Source organism: Ochotona curzoniae, unplaced genomic scaffold (genome assembly GCF_017591425.1).
Source record: "Ochotona curzoniae isolate NIBS_2020 unplaced genomic scaffold, NIBS_Ocur_1.0 contig_883, whole genome shotgun sequence".
Taxonomy (NCBI): domain Eukaryota; kingdom Metazoa; phylum Chordata; class Mammalia; order Lagomorpha; family Ochotonidae; genus Ochotona; species Ochotona curzoniae.
In genome coordinates this window covers 48,655,013-48,678,263 of record NW_024466599.1, presented here as the reverse complement: position 1 = coordinate 48,678,263, position 23,251 = coordinate 48,655,013, and the positions used below count along the sequence as shown (strand labels likewise).

Below are 23,251 nucleotides of genomic sequence, written 5' to 3'. Positions count from 1 at the left end.
CTTCCTTTCCTTAATTTTGTGCAATCAATTTCTGTAAGTGAAAAGATAGGAAACATTTTCATCATTTGAAATAACAGCATCCTGCTTAGTGATGATACCATTTTTATAACAAGTTAGTAAGTATTTGGGTTTATTTCTAGTTTCATGGTTAGTCTACACAGATCAGTTCCAACTACCTTTATATAGTAGAAGTTTTTCCCTTAAGTTAGTTCCTAGAATCTTTATAATAAGAATCTTTAGAATCGTTATAATCTTTAACACAAGAAAACTGAATCAAAGGCTGTGTTCCAATGATATACTTTCTAATTTCATAGTCTTTTTTGTTGTTTTAAAATCTATTCAGTCTTTTTTTCCCCTATTTTCAACAACACGTATTTGTAATAATAGGGATTCATCCATCTCCCTCTCTTTTTTCCCTTCCGCCATTTTTTTTCCCAGTGTTATCACAGTATTATAGTCCCTTAGTACAAGTTACAACTTTCTGACTTTTAAATGTATCATGACAGGGTAAGTGTAGGCAAATACAGAAAGCTTAGTATTTTAGAGGTATGTTTAAGAGTTTCAGTGGGAGTCCTACTTTTATTCAGAAGTAAGCATACACACTACATAGTACTTCCCAGTATGCTGGTCTCCTATGTATACTTCATGCATATTAATACACACATATTTATTACATACAGGTATATAGTACTTTGCATATTAGTCATCTTAGAGAAACATATGGTATGTGTCCTTATGGAATTGACTGACTTCACTAAGCCTAATGTTTCCAGGTGGTCAGACCATTTTGTTGCAGACCTCAAGATTTCATTTTTTTTATAGCTGAGTAGTATTCTGTTCAATAGATGTACTGCAATTTCCTTGTCCATTCCTCTGCTGATGAGCATCTGGGTTCATTCCACATCTTTGCTATTGTGAATTATATGTTATAGGGTTGCAGGTCATTCTCTTGAATACAGATTTCATTTCTTTTGGATGTATTCACAAGAGTAGAATGACTAGATCAGTTCTCAGTTGTCTGAGCAATCTCTGCACTTACTTCCATAGTGGTTGTACTACTTTGCATTTCCACCAGGTCTTTTTACGAACTTTGTTTTTGGGTGCTGGCTTAATAGTCCACAAAGTAGTAACATGTCAGGGAATCTGTACATTTCATTTGAAAATATTTGCTTATTTTTAAAGGTAAGGTATCTTTTTGTTTTGTTTTTAGAGGATTATTTTTATGTGAAAGGCAAATTCACAGAGAGAGAAGCGATCTTCTCTCTGCCAGTTCACTCCCCAAATGGCTGCAACACTTAATGGTGGACCATACTGAAATCAGGAGCTTCATTTGGGTCTCCCATGTGGTTACGTTGGCCAAAGTACAGAAACCATCCTCTGCTTGCTTCCCAGGCATGTTAGCAGGGATCTGAATTTTAAGTGAAGCAGCCAGGACGGAAACCAACACTCTTATCGGATGCTGACGTTGCATTTGGCTGTACCATAATGCCAACCCTGTTATCTTTTTAAAAAGATTAATTTATTAGAAAAGCAGAGTGATGGAGAGCAGGAGAGAGAATTGTCTTCTATTTGCTGGCTCATTCCCTAGATGCCTGCAGTATCAGAGACTGGGGTGTGCTAAAGCTAGGAGCCAGGAACTGCATTCTGGCCTCTAGCATGGGTGGCAGGAACCTGAATACTTATGCCATCATCTGCTGCCACCCAGGTGCGTTGTCATGCCAGATTGTAAGTAGAGAAGCTGAGAATCGGTCAGCAATCCAATATGGGATTTGGGGATGAAAGGCAATGTCTTATCCCACTCTTGTGCCACAAGACCCACTCCTGTTTAATTGTTGTCATTTTGAATCTGAACGTGTTTGTGACTAGAAATGTCCCCAAATCTGTATTGTTCCTCCCTGCCTTGTTTGCTGCCTGTGAACCATCTAGCTTGCTGGTAGAAATAGGGTGTTGCTCTGTGACATAGGACCTGGCACAATTTGTCGGCATTCTTTGCCCCGGCGTTGATTAAAGTATCAGTTTGTGAGCTTTCAGTGTCTAGGACTTCTAAGTAACAGAGTTATTAATATTAATTTACTGAGTCTGAATTTGAAAAAAATATTTTTAGGCATCCTTAAATTATTAAAAACTGATGCAATCTAGGGTGAATATTAATTCCAAGAGTTACTTTGTTGGTCTTACCTTTCTTGAGCACAATCTCACTGTATCTGATTAATTAAGGTCAGGTAAATATTAATGGCTTGAGTTAATCCACGTATAAGCATATTTTTCTTAAACTCAATGTTAAACATGTACTTTGAACTCTACTTCTCCTACAAAAAGAATAACAGATTGGGTAAAGATGTTCAAATCAGTAGTGTGTATAATTTACAGAAACATTTTAAGTGTTTTAGATCTCTATCAGAAAAATGCACAAAGTGAATTAGAATATGCTTTTTATTAAATGAGACCTGTGTTTATTGTTTTTCAGCTGGGAAGCCTTTAACAAGTAAAGAAGAAATCAAGGGGATTCCCTGGGCCTCCTGGACGTGTGTCAAAGGCCCTGAAGTGAGTGGAATTTGGCCAAAATACACTGAGGTTACTGACATCAATTCTGTGGACGCAAATTACAATAGCTCAGTGCTGGTGTCTGGAGATGATTTTGGACTTGTTAAATTGTTTAAATTTCCTTGTCTCAAGAAAGGTAAGACCAACAAAGTAACTCTTGGAATCAGTAGTCACCCTAGACTGTATCTGCAATACAGCCAAGGACTATTTTTTTCATCTTTCCTAACACATGGTTCATTTCTAATATATTCATCTGTGATCTCCAGTTTAGAATAGACAGTGTTGTTGAAGTCTTCTACTTCTGAGATCCTGAGATTTGCAAACTTCAGTCAAAATTGAATAATTCTTAGCATTTTATGGTTTGTAAACTTTTTTCACATCTCAAGCAAGTCATGTTTTATTTATGTCAACTATTCATGGTTTAAATTACATATAAATATTCCCTTAGCTTTTATATTCAAAATTCTCTTTATACTTCACAGTTGTTTGTGCTTATCTATGAAAAAGCAAAGCAAATCCTTTTAGACATAATTAGACCATATCTGGGAAAGCAGCACTTCTGGTCATAATGCAGTTTATAGGCCCCTCAACACAGCACTAATTTTATGCCAGAATTGTACAACTGGTGAAATATTTGAGAGAGACGCTTGAGTGCGGGCAACCTTTGGTGCTTTCATGTTTTGTTTTTGGCTTGTGGTTAAAATTGTATCGCTTTGATTACTCTGTTCCTTCAAGTTTTGTCATACCTGATTGCAAACCATGGAATGGCCCTGTTTTCCTCTTCTCGTGCAAGTTGAGGCAAAATCTATACCCAAGCTCTTCTGAGCCTTAACCATTCCCTGCAGATCTGATCTTTGTAAATTCACCAGCAGGGACATGCTGCTGCCTGAATACTCTTTCACATGAACAATTTTTAAATTAAACAAGGGAAGAATTGAAAAAAATGTAATCAGAAAGTCATTTTCAGCTCGCTGTCAGATTTAAAGCAGTGACAATTATGGTGCAAAATGAAACATAAAATGCATAGCAGAGCTACCACACTTGACAGAATGGCTATGAATTTGATATGGAGGCACAAAATGACCCCAGTGTGCCTAAATCAAACTCCATCTAATGGGCCTGAAGAGTAATAGGGTGTATCTTGATGAAGTGAGTAATGTACTTATAAGGAGTACGTTAGATAGCTAGAATGTGGCTAGGAGCTTCAGCATCCAGAAAAAATGTCACTGGCAAGGTACTGCTGGTTAGCACTGAGAACTTGGAAATAAAATGAATTTAATGGCAGCTGATCTCTACTGTGTGTCTCTGTGCCTCGTAAGGGCAAGTTGGATCTGAGAGATAGCAAGGGAAATGAAGATGGACTGTTAGAGCAGGTGAGTCATGCTTCCTGTTATAATGAGACACCCTTAAATGAAAACCAATCCCATGGATTGGGTGTGTACAAGGCCTCTGACTGACTGATGGAGAAATGTGTCCTTATGGCACCAGAACTACTAGTGGAAGAATTAATATAAGAGAATTGTTGGTGTAGATAACAGTAGACAGAACTGGTCCTTTTTAGGATCTAGTGTGGTAGTGACCAGTACATGTTGAATATCCTCAATCCAAAATATGAAATGCTCCCAAATCCCAAAATTTGTGTTGACAAGATGCTACAAATGGAAAATTTTGCAAATGACATTTTGTGCAAAAAAAATTAAATATTGTATGAAGTTGTCAGGCTATTTATATAGGGTGTTATGAAATAAATCAATGTCATGCTTAGTTGGTCCCATCCCCAAGTTTTCTCACTATATATATGTAAATATTCCAAAATGTGAAAAAGTATAAAATCTGAATTTGTGTCCAAGCATTTAGATTCATGATACTCAACTTGTACCTGCACCCCATCCCACAAAATTGGAACTTGTAACTAGCCATATGAATAGGAAATGACAGTGAGCACACGTTATAGTTTTATCTGTGATTTTTAAAAAATGTTTTCGCTGTGTCAAGTTCTGTTGAGACATTTGCAATTCTACATGCAGTGTTGTTTTGCACAGTAACTAGACATAAGTATCTTATCTTTAGTGAAAGTATCTGCAACTAGTGTTTTTGCCTAACCAAACCAGTTCATGTCCCTCATTTGGACGACTTTCAGATCTTAAAATCTATAGACTCAGTATTGATAGCTTCATTGGTGCCACATCCTGTGTGGTCATCTCTGACCTGAGGATAAGTCTAAAGGCATGTTGATGGATCCTTGCCATGTTTTAAATGCCCTTGCTAGCCACCCTGGCTCAGAGGTCGGGGGTCTCTGCTTCACCTGCGTGTTCCCATTCTCTCCACACTTTGTATTCACAACTAAGGCCCTCCAGGATGAGTACCGTGGATGTTTTAAGACTTGCACTGAACCCTGGAGAGGAAGGTGCTGGCCACTGTAGTTTGGATGAGCATGCTAAGTATCCAAAGAGGAAGGCCTATGTGCTGGAGCATGATGGTTGAGGAGAGAATTGTGGACCCTGAGGTTGGACAGGACGGTGAAGGCCCTCCATTGATGCCCCTCGTGGCCACTCTTGGAAATCTTACCCTAAGTGTTATGAGAAAAATGGCAAGGGGGTGAGGTGATCAGCTGGTTTTAAAGACAGCTTTGGTCCTGTGTGGATGTTTAAAGGAGGGGAGGCTTCAACTGGAGACAGGCTGTGAGAGTCCATGTGAGAGTTGCTGTGGTTTGGCAAGTCCCAGCAGAGGTGCAGAATTTAGGATGCAGTTTCACGGTACAGCTGGTGGTCTCACTGCTGGATTGGTTGGGGCAGCAGAGGAAAAGAAAGAAATTATCAAGGGTGACTACGAGTAGCTCAATGGGATGGGTACTGGTGCTGTTTTGCAGAGATGAGAAAATGTGTTTGTGAGTGCTCATTTCATGGATGCAAAGAGCGAAGGGAAGAGAAACTTCTCAGTCTCTTTTTGTTCATAAAGTACCTGTTCAACATCAGTTTGTACTCCAGGGAGAACAGTAGTCTGAGGTTAATGTGTGGGAGATTAGATGCACACTATAAAGTGATGGCACAAAAGATCAACAAAGGTAAGCATTGAGGCGTGAGTTCACTTCATGGTGCAGAGAACAAAAGGTGTCCCAGGGACAGTCTTGCAAGAAACAAGAGGTGGCCTTCATTTAATCAGTGAAACTTAAGTGCTGTTCTAGAGGATGGGGAGAGATCTGGAAATCAAACACAAATCTCTGTGGTTGCGGAGCTTCTGTTCCAGTGATGGGTTATAAATGTGATAAACGGGTCTGATGGCGAGAAGCAAAATAAGATACTGGGAGTAGAGAATGCTGGTGGGGAGATGCATATTACTGCTTAACTAGGGCAGTCATGGCAGGAGCTGCGGTTCCAGTGTCATTTAGCCAGAAACCCGCTATAGATGAGGAAACCAATCTTTCAGACCCAGGAGAATAGAGGGTTCAAGAAAGGGAACTGCTGATGGTAAGGCCTGGAGGCAGGGGGTGCCTGGCAGGCTTGGGCAACGGCAAAGGAGCCGGTGTGCCTAGAGCATAGTCAGCCAGGGATTAGAGTGGACAGAAAAAAGATCCAAGGTGTGAACCCAGATCAGGAATGTGGAGCCTTTGTTCTGCCTACGGCCACTTGAATATTTATAATATTATTCACAGGCCATGCAGAATGAACTTCAAAATGAGCCTACTATAAACGTATTGACTTTTGTCACCCACATAGTTTGCCTTGGAGGGACCAGATCAGAGGATTGCACAGGCCTTAGGCGACCCACAGATTAGATGTCCCGCTTCCCTGAGACTGAGTACATTTTTCTGGTTCTTATTCCAGCCTGCCATAGTTGTATTTGTTGCCTACTGCTGTATGGCAGATTATTCCCCAAATAAAGTGTCTTCAATGACAAGACATTTATAATCCCATGACATCTAAAGGTCGGGGATTCCTGGGCAGATTAGCTGGGTGATGCTAGTTCACGCTCTCAGAGAGGGGACTCTAGTACCCAGAAGGCCAGACTGACAGCAGAGGATCTTCCGCCTGTCACTCACTGCCATGGCTCTTGGCAGGAGGCTTCAGTATTTGCCTGTGAACCTCTGCATAGACTGCACCAGCCCCTACAGCATGGCTTGTGGAAAGTCAGCCAATAGGGCCAGGAGGCTCTGCAGAGCTTTCTCTAACTTCTCCTTCCATGTCACTCCTTTACTTGTGTATTGCTATTCCTATAAAGCATTCCTGGGCATCCTTTCAAACCCATCTGAAAAAAAAAAAGCCAGAATGAATGAGGATAGCATAAAGATGATAGCAAAGTATAGGCCAACTTTTCAAGATCTACGGAAATACGGGAAAGGTATTCCCTACTCCCCAGTTCCTGAATTGTGGTCAACTAGCATTTCTTAGGGGCCCAACGGAAATCTGTTGGATTCAATCATGCAAACTGACCCAGGTAACTGTAATAAACGAGGTGACTTTTGAGACCCTGTGCTGCTTTCCCTTGGGCAGCAGCATCCTCTTCATCTGTGTAGGAAGCTTATGGCATAGGAGTTGAACAGGTTCTCAAGAATAGACTGTGATGGTCATTTTACCCTTGCACACATTTAAGCCATTACCTCTCCAGTGGAGGAGAGGGTTTTTTTCTTTTTTAACATGGAATAGTTGAACAGATGTTCTTTCCGATTAAGGAGTTTCATGAAGAGGAACTGTGAGAAGGAGAAGTGAGTTTGAGGAAGTGGGAGTGTTTGATGGCCTCTTGGAGTCTCCAATGTGCTTGTGAGGGTTGGGCCTGTTGGCAGGGCTGCCTGCATGGGGCTGTTTGCTAAGTACACTCCAGAGACATGACTGCAGTGGTTCAACCAGACACAGCTTCAAAGAGCTCTTCATGTTTGTTGCCTGGAGGTAGTTTCTGCTGAGTGAAACAAGCAATTTAAGATAAAAAAAAAAAAATTAACTCTCTGAATTGCAAATAGTTATTTTTGACTGGTATTTTAGCAGGATTACTTTATTGCAAAGCACTGCCTGTTGTACCTTGCATTTTTGTAAAATGTGTACGAGTGCGTTTTTGTTAGCAAAGCAGTAAGCATTACTTGGAACAGATTTAAAAATCTCTTGAGCTACAGGGCTACATTTTTACGCCCATTTTTAGCTTGATGCATACTGGAACAATTGAGACATGGTTTGAATGTTACTTCTTGTGTTGTTGTAAGACAAATTACTTTGTAATACGTTTCAAGATTTGACTTTGCAGCATGAATGGGGATGTGATTTTTTAAGTTTTTAAGGATATTTAAGCATATTTTGTATAGCTAATATTCTTCTCAAAAACTTTTTTTTTAGGAGCCAAATTTAGAAAGTACGTGGGCCATTCTGCACATGTCACAAATGTCCGCTGGTCCCACGACTTCCAGTGGGTGTTGAGCACTGGTGGGGCCGACCATTCCGTGTTCCAGTGGAGGTTTATTCCAGAAGGTGTCAGCAACGGCATGCTGGAAAGCACCCCGCAGGGTAAAACAAGTCATCCATTTTCAATAAACATTCCAAGGATTGTTTTAACATGTCTTCTGGAGGTCGATAGCACCAGCAAGTTTTCAAAACCTGATTCCCTGTCATAAATTTTAAACATTGTAGAAAAGCACCTTTTGGAGCTCTGTATAGGTCAGTTGAATAATTCACTTGAAAGACTTGCTTTTTACCAAGTGCAAGCTAAAGATTGAAAGCTTTGTGAAGAATCAGCCTTTGAGGACCACATGAAAGCATGGGTTTTTTAACCTCTTGAGGCTGATTGAATGAAATCTGTCTCTGGAGTGAAGTTCAAAGAACACACCATAATGGGGCCCGTGTGTTCTGGTTCAGTGAACATGGACTCCTTTTGTTTTTAAATGCATTGCGATGCCAGAAGGAATGAAGCCAATAATAAAATTTAAAAAAAACACTCTTGAGATAAACGAGTTTATTGGGAAGGCTGTTGCAGAGGCTTTGACCTTGGCAATTACTGCCGGGCACAAAGACTACAGGGGGCTTTACCAACAGGACTGGTTGGGTTGCCTTTTGTACCCTTCACACCCTTTTACATTTTTCCAAGCAAAGTTTAAAACATAAGGATCTAATAAGGTGTGGGTTAATGTGCATACTGCCCCAGGGAAGTTACGCTAGTTTGATAATGCTCCTGAATAGGATAGAGGAGTAAGTTGAGCTTACCCAAAAGATGACAGAGAAAAGCTGTTTTAAGAATCAATATTAAATGAAAGCCATGCTGTGGTACTCCGTTCTTGTCTCACTGTAATGGATAGAATATTTTAATATTGCAGCTACTTAGGATTTTTGCTGGTTTCTTATGGGTCATTTTTCTGCAGAAGGAGGCACTGATTCCTACAGTGAAGAATCCGATTCAGATTTATCTGATGTGCCCGAGTTGGACTCTGATATTGAACAGGAAACTCAAATCAATTATGATCGCCAGGTCAGTAAGCAGAGAACAACAAAAATGCTTAACCCAGAACTGAGATCACACTAGGTTTACACATTGCATGAAAATAGCTGGAAGTTAATCAGAAGGGAAATACAAGGAAATGGTTATCAGGAAATAAATGCAAAGATAAGAAAAATTGCCTACTTGTGCCTTTAAATACAGGTTGAAAAATGAAGTGTTCACTGGATCATATCATTATAAACTGAACCCATGTGGACTTCCTGCTTCCCTAGCACCTAAAATTTTAATTTTTTTTTTCAGAAAAAATTCACAGATGAGCTCTGGGGTTTTTTCATTTTCTTAGCAGACCATGAATGAGTATTTGCTTTGCAGGAAGGATTTCCAAGGGAGATCTTCTCCTGATTTCTCTAACTTATACCGACTATTGGCCATTTAATTAAAATAATTGAGCCAGTATCATGTGCATTCTTCTCTCTGGTAAAATATTATCTGTAACAGAAAGGTTAATCAGTTGCATCCAAATGTTTTTGGAAGCTGAAGGTTTATTTTGGCATTAAGAAATGCTAAAGTAGTCCTTTAGTTGTGAGGAATCTAGAGCAACTGCCTTCTTAGTTGATAGCAGTGGGGCCTTGTCTGCTTCCTTGTCATTTATCAAAGGCATAAAAATAGATTCTGTACATACGCATGGACTGAATGGACATCAGATTTGACATGTGTCAGCTGTCAGTGTTGCTCATGGAGACTTGCCACATACGCCTGAGCAATGTCTGTGGGCCAGATCCCACACTTTGTGCAAGACAGACCCAGCTCCATGGTAACTCTGAGAGGTGAACTGGTTTGCCCACTTTTCCATTGCTGAGATATCAGGAATGATGGTGTGTGTGTGGGGCATAGCAGTTTGGACGCTGCTCACACTGAAATAGAACCCTGGCAGTTCAATGCCTTCACTCTGGCTCCTGTTCCCGGCTTCCCAGCAGTCAGTGCTTAAGTAATTAGGTTCCTGGGCATTCAGGGAATGAACTTCCAAAATGTGGATTTTTTTTCTCTGTTTTTCAAGTGTTGGTCTGGATTTCTCTGCAAAGAGCCCTCTCTGTGCCATGAGCTTTATCTCTAAGCACTGGATTTACTACTTTTTGGGTTCTTACAGTTTTTCAGGCCATAATCATCACTCAGTGTTTGAAAGATTGGATTGGTAGAATTGCAGTCCGTCTCTTAGCTATGTCGACTTCACAACTGAATTAGCTTGACTATGTACTGATAAAACAGGTTGTATAATATGACCTAAAAAAGAGGATTTGAAAGGAAATTATTAATGCGTGCATATAACATAACTAATCAATGTGTCCTAATATGAAAGAGAAATGAAATTTAAGCAGGATTTGGGGGAAAGGGACATTTTCATTAGTTGGATTTTTTTTTTTTTTTCAAAATGTTAGTAAGGAAAAATCCTGGAAGCAGGGGAAAGACAAATCCTCTCCAATATCGTCTTTCCAGTTCCTTACCTGTGTTACTGGTTGACAGTGATTTCCAAGCAGGGAATCTTCCCTTTCTGCAGATGGCATTTGGGCACCCACAGCAGTTAGGAAGTTTAAAGGCACCAGTAGCCATACCACAGAGTTGGATGCTCTGAAAAATAAATCATTGAGGAGCTGGTGAAAATAGGAATTCAGAGGGATAGTTGTGATTTCAAATGAGTAATTCGTTTCTTCTGTTGCAGAGTTAAAATAGATGTCAGGTGTACTTCGACTTTCATTTTTCAAGTAATTTCTGGTCAAATTCTAAATAAGGACTTCATTGTAAATAAAGTTATGATTTTCTTTTTAGCAGTGGATCTGATCAGGCAGTGACTTTCGTTTGGGAACAGATGTTTCACTCTGGGCCTGCCCCCTGCCATGGCAGGCCCCAGGGGGCGGCAGTGGTAGTTCCAGGTAGTTCCATGGAGCTGGATTGGGCTCCTGGCTCCTCGCTTTGGTCTCTAGCTCAGCCAGGCCCCACCCATTACTGCAAAGATTTGAAAAATGAACCAGCAGATAATAGGCTGGTCTGTCTCTCAACCAAAAATTTAAAACATTTTTTCTATCTTAAAGATGAGAAACCACTGATAGATTGTATTTTGATTTCATTGTGTTAAAGTGACATTTCTCAGTATGGTAGCGTACATACAGGGTAAATTACACTGGTTGTTTCATGTATTTAAATTGTAGGGAATATTCTTTTTAGGTGCAAGGTTAGATCAAGTGAACTGTGCTCTGGGTCTTGTCTTGCCTGTGAAAATGCATGAGGCCATTAAAGGAAGGTCATTATTAAGAAGGATCAGGACGTAGCTTCTTAGAAGAAATATGAGATTTCTGCTTTGTCAATCATTTCGATAACTGCTTACTAACATACCAGCATCATATTTTCTGGATATAAATTAGTGAAGAAGATAAATGATTAAAATTGTTTCCATGTCGACTTTATTAGGAGAAAGAATTTTTGGTTTATATTTCTGCAAAAAATAGTGTGGGGAAGCAGTTTGGGGCTTTCCAAGAGTCCTGAGACCCTGACGCCTGGAAAGCGGGGGTAAAGTAGCTCCACTAAATGCCTGTGTTGTGCTTTAAGGTTTACAAAGAAGATCTACCTCAGCTAAAGCAACAAAGCAAAGAGAAAAACCACGCAGTGCCCTTCCTCAAACGAGAAAAGGCTCCTGAGGACAGCCTGAAGCTCCAGTTCATACATGGGTGAGTCCTGCGGCTCGGGAGCATCTTTGTCTGGTCTCTACAGACCCCCCGCTGTGGAGACCTCACTGCAAGCCGGCACCCCCTTCAGCTTGGCTCGTGCGCTGGCCCCTTGCTCCATGCTGACCTGTGGCTGTCACAGTGCCGCAGTCACTTGAGTCACTCCACGCCATTTGTGGACAGCAGCTATTTCTCTTGCTGTCACTTCTCATCTCCAGCTCACTTCCTCCTTTCTCCTCTCCAGCTCACTTCCTCCATGCCTGAAACCCTCTGCGCTGGTTTACTAGCTCCATCCTAAGATCATTTTCTTATTTTTCTTCACATGCACCCAAAATCATTTTGAATTTTGTAAAATAATACATACCCTGGCACATTTCATTTTAACCCAGTTTTCCATGTAAGCTTAAATGATCGAGAAAAACTTAACTAATTGGCTTCAAATTTTATCCTAACAGTTTTTGTGCTTGAGAATCTTCTGATGGTATATTTTTCCTTCTACAAGAGAAAGAAATCTAGTTTGCTTTCATTTCCTGTAAATTTAAGACTGTCCGGTATATGTAAGTGTATATATAAGCCATGTGTGACTAGTAAACACATAAAATGTAATTTGAGTTGAAATGTGTTGAAATCGATCTCAAATTGCTTTTCATTGTTGAATGTGACAACTAGAAAATTTTAAATGATATGGCTTGCTTGTTAAATTTTTCAGGTTGAATTATTATTGCTATAATATTTACTTAAATTTGACTAAATTAGTACAAGTGCACTATGACTTACAGCACACATTTATTGAGCACAGAAAATTAGGGTTAGAAGATGGAATTTTTTTCAATTACTAACTGTATCTGTGAAATATTACTGATTGCCAGAATGTGGCTGAGAAAACCGCTGAGGAAGCTTTTCCTCCTAACCAGTAGGAGAGAATGGAAACAATTATGTAATAGCAATATTAGTTACTCCTTTATATTCCTTCTGGAAGGCTCCAAAAAAACTACATTTTCATTTCATTGTGATGGGTCACCAAAAAAATAATGTGCTTGTTGACAGGTCCATGGTCAATTTTGTTAAAAACAACTAGTAGGCTTATGAAGAAGAATGCTTCCCCAGTTGTGAGAGCTGTCCATTTTTCAGCATCCACCTTGTACTTACATTGTTTTGATGCTCCTGGATGGTTCTGCATCCCAGGATACTACATAGTTCACATTCTTGATGGGCCAGAGTGTGTCTGCGAGGCAGGTGTTTATGAAAGAAAAGCCTGTGCCCCATCACAGATGAACAGAAACATATCCAGTAGCCAAGGAGTTGGAAGCTGATGTCACTGAGCTCACCAGTGCCTGTGTACCTCCACAGCAGTCCCCACCCTCCGAGGTTCTCGTCATCCCATTTCCAAGTCTGTCTGCTAGGTGACTAAGGAGTTACTGGGGTTCCCCGTGCACCTGTTCATCCACATGAGCTTTCGCTCTGTCAGCTCCCGTTCATTCATTCGATGTTGACTCAACCACCGTGCGTTTCTGGGACCTGTGCTTCAGTTACAGGGGCTACGACTGTCGCAACAATCTCTTCTACACCCAAGCCGGAGAGGTGGTCTACCACATCGCTGCCGTGGCCGTCGTGTACAACAGGCAGCAGCACTCGCAGAGGCTGTACCTGGGACATGATGACGACATCCTCAGCCTCACCATCCACCCCGTGAAGGACTACGTGGCCACAGGGCAGGTACGTGCGTGTCTGCTAAGACCAGGCACAGAGCTGGAAGCACAGGATTTGAGATTGAACCCAGTTAGCTCGTTAGGGAGTCAAGAAAGGCTTGATAGAAATAAGAATGAGGCAGGAAGGTAGAGGTTCAGGGGCCATGGGCCCTTCTGGTGATGATGAAAGCAGCAGCCTGTGCATGCTGGCCCTGCTGACAGGCCTCTCGGGCAGGGTCTGCTGGAGCTAATGAGCAGCAAAGGGGACCAGCTGCTGCTCCAGTGGTGGAAGTTTCATGAAGGAAGAGCTCTGTATGTTTCTTCTTCTTTTTTTGAATTTATTTATTTTTATTGGAAAGCCGAATATACAGTGAGGAGAAGAGACAGAGAGGAAGATCTTCATTTCGATGATTCACTCTTCAAGTGGCCACAGTGGCTGGAGCTGAGCCAATCCGAAGCCAGGAGTCCAGAGTCTCTTCTGGGTCTCCCTCAAGGGTGCAGGGTCCCAAGGCTTGGTGCCGTCCTTGACTGCTTTCTCAGGCTGCAAGCAGGAAGCTGGATGGGAAGCAGGGCTGCCAGGACTGGCACCCATTTGGGATCCTGGGACCCATATGGGGTACGTTCAAAGTCAGTACTTTAGCCACTAGGCTACTGCACTGGGCCCAGCTTTCTATATGTTTTTATGGCTGTTTTTCCAAGGCTTAATACTTGCTAAGTGCTTGATAAACCTTTATTGAGTGAACCATGCTTTAATTCTAGAATGACATCTATGGTATAGTTATTTTTACAAAATTAAAACTATCAGTTTTAATTAATTTCTTATATTTAACCTTGCAAAAGCCTCGAAGTTTTAGCTGATTTTTTTTTTTAACTGAAAGACTACTTGAAGACGGGGACTCTGTATTCAGTCATTTTGGGTAAGAAGAAGAAAGTAGTAGTCATTTTTGAAACCAAGAATGTGTTAGACTCAGGCATCTTACCTTTCTGATAAAGCTGTAATAGTGTCAAACAGGTTTTCACTTTTAGAATCTATCTCTTACATATGTAAAATATGGTCTCGCTCAGTTGGAACAGGGACATTCAATGGCAGGTCATGTTTCAGTGGGACTTCAATATTGAAAGGGCCATTCAAGAAAAAACTCATATAATGTCAAAATTTAGCACGAGACAGATTCTCACTGTCTTTCGGTCTCGGCAGGTGGCAGAAGCCTAAAATATCCCCTAAAGGCAATGAGCCTTGGTTTTTACACTGATTTGCTATGTCTCTGGCTGCAAAGTGAAGACCATGTATTCTGCATGAACTCACATTATTGACTTCTGTTGATAATTGGTCATTGTTTTGCTGTTGATTTTTTTTGGTATTTTTTAATTAAAAGATGATGCATATGTTCGTGGCAGTTTAATAGGCATCTTTTGAAAGTGAAAAACCAGAGCTGAGGTTTTGACATAACTGTTGAGGGTACGGGGTATTGGAAACTGTTTGGGGAGTAAACTAATGGGATACGAGAAGCCAGCTGCCATGAGGCCAGGGAGCCTGGGCCTCCACAGGCGGTGTGAGAGCTGCCGAGATCCTGCTCAGTTGTGTTCTGGCTTCACGTTCACAGTCATCATGTCCAACATGGCATCTGCCATACCTTCTCTTATTTCTAAGTGAAGACAACCAGTTTAATTTCTTTATCTTTTTGGAAAACGAGTATGATTATTACATAACCTCCTTCCCCTGCCTGCAAGGGAAACGCACCTTCAGCTCAGACCAAGTTCCAACTAAACCTTGAAACTGGTATTTCCCAGGAAGGGAAGTAGGGTCAAGCCTTGTTGAAGTAAGATAACTTAGAGAGGATGAAGTAACTCTATGATTATTACCATCAACAATGTAATTCTTTGTCCAAGAAGTAGGCTCTTGTACCTAGTGAGAAGGCTGGAGAGGGAAAGGCAGAAGGGACTGAAAGTAGCAGAGCACAGGAGGAGAGTCTTGAAAGTTCCTTAACTGGGAGGCAGGTGCCTTGTCCGGCTCTGCCAGAACCCAACCTGATGCGTCAGGAAGCCTCATCTGGGAAGTAATGCAGTTGGGCCAGACAATTCCTGTGAATCTTCCCACTCCAAATAAAGTATGTTTCTTGGTTTCTGAGTAGCATTTGATTCTAAGGAGAAAAATTATTTATGTTACCGCTTGTGAGAAATTAATTTGTCATTCCTATGATTTCAGGTTGGCAGGGATGCTGCTATTCATGTGTGGGACACTCAAACTCTAAAATGTCTGTCACTGTTGAAAGGACAACATCAGAGAGGAGTATGTGCCCTGGACTTTTCAGGTGAGTTCTAGTTTGGTGCTGGAGTCAGTGACAAATGGGGCTACATGGAGTTAACGTTTTAGAAACATTCTTGTGGTTTGTAGAGTTCCATCTGTAATGGCATATGCTCCTTGTGTGCCACCTATTCCGCCTTAGAGTGGGGGTCATATTCAGGAAGAAGTCATCAAAAAAATATGTGGCCTTTCGGTTATACATCCCTTCCTGGTCTTCCTTGTTTTTCTGTCCCAAACATTGTCTAGTTTCCACTGTGTTCTGGGTTAACTTGAGCAGTTTGAAATCCCGAACAGCTGTTGGCACTTGAAGGACTTAGTTGCAGATGTCTGGCAGTGACTCAGGCCATCATAAGTAGGAGCAAGCCTTCTAGGGTTTAAAGCACACAGAGCAGAGGAAGGGCTGAAAATCCTCAACAAAAGGTTGCTTTGTGACATTGATGTTTTGGAATGAGATTTTATATAGAAAAACACAGCTGAAGTGCTTGCCTCCTTAATTTAAAATGTGAATACAGTGCTAATAAAAGCCCTGATGAATATAATCTTCTTAAAAATAAATTTTAAGTTAGCATTTGAAAATGAGGGCCTATTACAAAAGGTATTTATTTTTATCTCTACATCTTAAATCATCTCAGCTGTAGAAATTAGGTCAGTGGGACAAGATCCTAAACTTTGTTCAGAAAGCTCATTGAAAAACTTGCTTTTTCTAAATTTTTTTCAAGGGTTTAATATGTGTGTTTTTATAACATTAGTCTTGAAAACCATAATGCCACAATCCCTGTTATCAATATCTGTCTCAAGTCTCCTTGTCTCCTTGTCCTAAGTCTCCTGATCTCTGCCACTGAAGTTACAATGGTCTCCCATTCCACATTGACTTTCTCCTATTCATTCTGATCATCTTGCATTTTCTGGAAATGTATTGGCCATTACTGCCACCTGGGCTCACCTCGGTGGGCTGACTCAGTGTAGAGTCCTGGTTTACATGTTCATGACCTCCAGGCTCAAGCTTCCTTGATAGGTGAAACCCCACCCAATCCGTGCTCCTTCTCACCTGCCTAACACTTCCTTCTTCTTCCTTTTGCCTGTGTTCTTCTGTCAGCCTGTTCCTATGCCCATGTGCAAGATCCACCATCCTTTAAGACCAGGTTGGAAATGTTTTCCTTCATCATTCCAGGGAGAAATAATTTGTCCTTGCTTCTGCTTCCCATAGCTCATCACTGTCATCACTTTTCATGGCACCTGAGTCTGCATGATACTACAATTATTTGTGTCTACATCTGTTTCCTCCTGTGTGCTATGCACACAGTAAGCTACATGTGAAGCCAGACCCACCTTCCTGTTGCACATGTCATATTGTGGACATAGAAAATGTTATAAATGAACACATGAGGTTTTTATGAATGTACTTTGTTTTGCCTTTCTTTGTTATTCCTAGAACACCACGTTGTGCACCATGTTTGCATGAAAACAGTTGAATGATCTATTTCCTGACAATATAATGGGACTATCTTTTTGCTTTTATGACATACTCATTCTCATGTACTGTGAGCATGAGAATGAGTTAGTTTACAAATGTGAGTAGTTATATATTGCTAGAAGTGGTTCACCACCTTCTATTGAATTAGTAAGCTCTAAATGAACTTCTGCCCTAGTGATCATGTGATATAGGTGAATGCGAGAATGTGGAGAGAGGGAGAGAGAACTCCTCAGCCTGGGGGAGCATCTGCAATGTAAATGCCCAGATAACACACTTGATGAGCAGAGAATAATTTGTTTTAATGTTGAAAATGTTTGATAGGCATGTAATTTTATTTATTTCTTTTTAAAATGCATCTATATGTTTATTTGAAAGAGGAGTTTATTTGCAGAGAGAGAGATTTATTTGCAGAGAGGAGGCTTTTCCATCTGCTGGTTCATTTCCTCAGTGACTGCCAACAGTCAGTGGTGGGCTAGGCCAAAGCCAAGAGTCAGGAACTCACTCTAGGTCTCTAACATGGCTGCAAAGACCCGAGGGCTTGGGCCATCTTGTGATGCTGTCCCAAGAATGTTAGCATGGTGCAAGGTCAGAAGTGGAGGAACTGGGACCGCATCTGGCACCTTTTTGATATGACATCATCACATTCAGTGGTTTATCCAACTGTACCATGATGCCAGCCTTGACATGCATTTTTAAGATAGATGTGCTTTGTGTTCTTGATAAAATAATGAGCTCTAAGAGGAAAGTATAATTTTAGTTCAGTTGTATTTCAGTGACAAACTTGTGAGTAAACCTCTCCCTTCATTTTTGTGTTTGTGTTGAGTCTTCAATGGTTGAAACAGCTCTTTCCCTAAACAATTAATTTTGCTACCAGATACGTGTGTGTATACTTGAAATAAATAATTACATTAACAAATGTGCTGTAGAGGCATGATAAGAGACCCATTAGAGCAGTAAAAATAATATGACCTAATTATGAAAAATGCCATGTGTTAATTTTTTGGTGCCATTGAAAGGTGACTCAAAAATTCTAGCAAACAGTGTATAAGAAAGGCTGTAATTCATAATGAGAAGTACGTGAACTTCACATGTGCCATGCACATTTCTATACATCAAGTTAAAAAATAGAACTAAAAATAGCATCTATTATTGATTTCATGTGAAAGTGAAGGCATATCAGCATATAAATGGTAGCAGGAAATTTATAGCAATATAACAATTTGGTTACCCTATTGAGCTTCTTTTATTTTTTTTTTATATGTAGAAAAGTCAGAAGAGTTAACTCCATAACTCCCCATAGAGAAAGTATTGATGAGAGGCAGTATACAATGAACTGGTAGCAACAAGCTGGCGTGTAGTGGCTTGTTCTCTGTGTCAGAGAGGCCATGTATCCTCTGGGGCCACGAACTTTTGAGAAGAAAGCAAAATTTCCCTCATAAAGCCTTCCATGAGTTCATTGCAGGGGGAGGGAAAACATACTTAAGAAGGAAGTGGAGATGGGGATGCCAGTTCTGTTGCTACTTTTAGTTCCCATCTTGGACAAATAAATTCCCATAGGTGGACTATTTTCTCTCTGAATAGGGCATTTCAATTTGACCATTACAGTCTCTGTTTCCCCCAGGAAACATCATGAGGGAAGAGCCCATTTATTCAGCAAATGCATTCCTTTGCTTCAGAAAAAGTTTGTTTGATGCTAGCAATTCAAGTATGGTATTCATACGTAGATGTTTACAATGCAGTTGATGATCTTTAAAATTGCTCAGGAAGAAATTCTTATTTCTGTCTATTGTGTGTGATGCGTGTGAGGAACGGTCACTTATAGGTGAGTTTGTGATGTTTGTCAACTCTGTGGGCACTTCAAAAGGTGCAAGCCAGAGCCTATTTGGTTCAGTTTCTGCTGAGAGTATTTCATAATGCTGCAGGTTTAGTCTTTAAGCCTGATGCCACTTAACAGGCTGGCAGTAAAAATCTGGAGAACTTGGTGGTGTGGCCCAAGTCAAGGCCAGCAGTGGTAGATCCTAAGCTAGAATCAGGGCCCCTGGCTCCCAGGCTAGTGCCAGGTTGTGGATATAGATTGTCAAATGACGGGAGGTAGAAGGAAAGTTCTTACTCAGTCTACAAGCTGCACCCTGCCCCTGGGCTCCACCAATTCTGATGTGAGCCTGTGACACGAGGGTCATACTGGAGCGTTTGGTGTATTTGTTCACTTGCCAGGTCTTTGTGCAAACCAGCAAGTAATCCGCCTCCTACTGCTCCCCTCCAGGATCATTATGGTGGGGTCATGGTTATATGCAGAGAACATATGGACAGCCCCTTTGAGTCCTATGCTTGTCAAAAGTGGGAGCAGGGATAACTCTACCTTGTTTTTGGAAATTGGTAGGAGAGTGAGTCAGAAACTCACAGGGAGGAGAATGTGCCCATGTAAGCAGGGCACCTGCATGAGGCTCCTGGGGTGTTAGCCAACTGCTGGCCCCATCTGTGTGTGTCAGAACGCCCATAGCCACCTGCCTCTCAGGAGTCAGCTCATTGTGGGCGTTGTTGCAGGCGTATCATTGATTATGTAGGTTTGAGAGTTAACAAGAGAAATAAATTTTGGAAATGGGAATGGAAATGGAAAGCAAGAAAGTGACGTGGAAACCAGGCACTGAGGAAGCAATTATCTGTAGGGATTTGGCTTAATTTGTGTTTGCTAATTTTCTAAAGCAAATGAAAAAACTTCTTAGTGAAAAATCATTTTTTGCAACAAGATCAGTAATTTGGGATTTTGTCTATGGGGAATGGATTTGCATGATTTGAGGTGAGAGTTGTATATAGCTGCATTTATCCTGTCTGGGGAGGACAGAGCCATCTTTGTTTTTGTGCTAGCAGTAAGGAAAGTGTTTCCCCATGAATAGAAAACTGGTTTGGAAGGAGAAAAGTTCACACTGCATGAATATTTTCTGCTCTAAATACCATCCACGTATTATAGAGAACTTCTTGGAATAATACAGATTTCCATAGAGGCACATTTAAGAATAACCTGATTTCATCGTATTCAGTTTGGACAACCTATGCATTTTTTATGATCCCTGAATAGGAAGACCAACTTACAATTGTCTGAATAAAAATATTCTCTCTCTAATTTGCTCTTTACTGGTGACATTAAGTGCCTTAGAATTATTTCTGGGTTGTGTCACCACCATCCATAATTAATACATACTGTGACTGAAAAGATTGGAAAGGACATTTCCTAGATGCTAAAAATACTGCCAAAAGCCAAAATCTCCAGCTAACAGGTCAGGGAGCAGTGGGTTTTCAAAGATCAAACCTGCTATTTCAGGGGAGATGAAAATTGGAGGGAGAAAAAAAGAAAGGAAAAGGCAGCCAATGACCTTGGCATCCTGTGTGTGATGCAGTAGTAGCCTGTCTCTACAGAACTCAAGAAAAAGCCACCATCCCAGAGAGCTGTGACTGTTGAGGCACCTCTGGACCTGTATCTTCCATCACTACCCACAGTGAGGGGACTGAGCCGGGGTGGACTGTGACTTCACTGAAATGCTGCCAAGAAGTCACCTTCTGCCCTCAGTGAACAAGACGTAAAACTGTCATTTGAAAGTCGTGCAGCTGCTTCATGCAAGGACATACTAATATAACCACACACTTCACAAAGAGACGTAAAATGCAGAATTAATGAACTCAAAAAGGCATTGAATTTTCAGGATTATTTTTGAGTGATAATTAAAAACAGTTAAAATTTTTATAGCTACATAACATATATTTTCTTATCACGCTTGGGCAGACTACATCTTCATTGTACCTTTTCTTTCTGTTCATACCACCTGTGGGTGTACTTCATCGTCACCTTGCCATCCTTGCATAACCAGCATTGTAAGCATTCACTGAAAGCCAGCTTGTGTCAAGGTCACAAAGGAAACGTGGTACAGTTACTATAAGCTTTAACAGAGCTTATGACTTAAATAGAGTAAGGGAATACAAAAAATAACCAATGCAGGGGCATGCTAATAAAGGCCAGATCCTACTAAGGGCAAGGAAAACATGATACTATTGGGAATTAATAGGACATGATTACTAGTTCCTTCTCCCAAATGCATAATGAGAGATCTTGTCCAGTTTGAAGACTGGTAACATTTAAACCTCGGAACACACCATTCATTGTGGTTGAAAAAACATGATTTGTTTACAGTGAGTTCCTGGAAACAAGTTACCCCTTTGGCCAAGTTTATTGTCTTTACCTAACAGGAGAGCGTAGTGCCTTACAAAGGGTTCACACCCTAGGCTCATCCTTACTCCCGATTGAGGATCGAGGAACCTTTGATTTGTGAAGTCAGACTCTAGCTTTCCTTCTTTCTCCAGAAAAGGAGGAGTAGGCCACAGTGTCCAGTCATTTAGGAGAAGGGAGCCAGCCTATGGAGAGGACTCTCATTCAAAGGGTAGGTGTGGGTTAGCACTTGAACTAGGAGTGTCAGATGTAACCAACAGAACCATGAGAGGCTCCATTAAATTTTAATTTTAGATAGTTCTATGTATTAGAAGCATAAATGCATGAAATAGGTATAAATATTCCTTGTGACTTACTATACTAAGGAATAATACAGCTTGTCTAAGTTTCCAATTTGACAAGGCTTCCTTTATTTTACATTCCCGTGGGGTCTGCCCCAGGCCTGCCTTGGAAAATGACAGTAGAGACCAGGGGCTGCACCTCTGGACCTGGGAGAATCAGAAAAACCTGGGCTTGCATTTCTCTTAGCAAAGAGACCCTGATTATCAGAGGCAGAATGAGTGTTGCGCCCTGTCTCTTGGAGCCTCATAACTGGGTTTGGGGAGCTTCACTGCTTGAGTCAAAGGAACAAAGAAGAAAGCTTGTTGGCTGCACCTCTTCTGTCTTGATGGGAGACAGCAAATTACTTTTATCTCAAGTTTAGTTATACATAAATTTGGATATTTTGGCATCCTGTGTGTGATGCAGTATTTTTTCCTGGAAATCAGTCAAAATGCCCTAATTATGGTTATCCTTGATAATGTAACACATATTTGTTACTAGGGCAAAAATTTCGTAATAGAATGCATTAGAAAAGAGTAGGTGATAGCTTAATGTGATCCTAGTTCTTCATTTCTTTCTTCAAAGTATACTGATGTGGAGAAAAAGACTAGCAGGATATGTATCAAATGTAGGCTTGCACATTTGGAAGATTATCATTGTTTATCCATATCTTCTAAGTGTTTTTTACAATCATGTCTATATCCGAAATAGGAAAAATCAGGTACAAAAATGTTCAAGTTTTTGCATAAGGGGGAAAGACAGCGCTCTGCTATCCACTGGTTATCTTTCCAAATACCTGCCATGGCCGTTGCTGGCTTAGGAGCTGGGAACCCAAGCCAGATCTCCTGCACGGATTGACCCATGAGCTAGCATCACTGACCCCAAGGTCTGCGTTGGCTCGAAGCAGCTAGCAGCAAGCAGTCAGAACTGGAACTCAAACCCAGCCATGCCACTATGGAGCCCGAGTGTCTTAACCAGTGTCTGACCCACAAGACCAAATGTCTTTCCTAGTCATGACTTTTTTAATTGCAAAATCTGCTTTTTAACGGGATATTTAAAACTAAGTTTGGTAATTATGTTATCTGAATGCTTAAGTCAAACTCAGTTTCTTAGACCTGGAAATAAACGTAGCACTACAAGGTAAAATGGCTCTTCCTGTGAATATCAGGACATTTGTCTCTCACAAAATAGGTGAGGTTTTGTGACTCAGTTGAGGGGCTCCCGTCTGGCTTGGAGTCTTCACTCAGTTCCCACCTGTCACACCTTCCTACCTGTGCATGTCATTCAGGGTGGTCCCTTTATTCTGTGATATTCCCTAGTGTCTCTGGTCCTGAAGAATATTCTTAAGGTCAGTTTCTTATTCCTCTTGACAGTATACGAAATGTTTCGTGTTTTCAGCAAAGCAGTGAGTCATTTGACATTTGTGTTGTTTCCATACAGCTGATGGAAAATGTCTGGTGTCGGTTGGTTTAGACGATTTTCACAGTATTGTGTTTTGGGACTGGAAAAAGGGAGAAAAGATAGCCACCACAAGGTAAGAAGCTGCCGAGGTCTAACGGCATCTACTGA

The 23,251-nt window shown here is 40.9% G+C and overlaps 1 protein-coding gene across 3 annotated transcripts in view; it reads left to right on the top strand.

The window, feature by feature from the left end:
* The window catches only part of EML6 (EMAP like 6), a 253,275-nt gene that overhangs the window by 141,588 nt on the left and 88,436 nt on the right, over nucleotides 1-23,251 (top strand). For all 3 annotated transcript variants that reach the window (XM_040993458.1, XM_040993459.1, XM_040993460.1), the window contains exons 10-16: nucleotides 2,468-2,680; nucleotides 7,866-8,033; nucleotides 8,882-8,988; nucleotides 11,560-11,678; nucleotides 13,205-13,391; nucleotides 15,570-15,675; nucleotides 23,123-23,216. In XM_040993458.1, coding sequence (XP_040849392.1) covers nucleotides 2,468-2,680; nucleotides 7,866-8,033; nucleotides 8,882-8,988; nucleotides 11,560-11,678; nucleotides 13,205-13,391; nucleotides 15,570-15,675; nucleotides 23,123-23,216 — 994 coding nt within the window. The remainder of the gene's footprint in view (nucleotides 1-2,467; nucleotides 2,681-7,865; nucleotides 8,034-8,881; nucleotides 8,989-11,559; nucleotides 11,679-13,204; nucleotides 13,392-15,569; nucleotides 15,676-23,122; nucleotides 23,217-23,251) is intronic.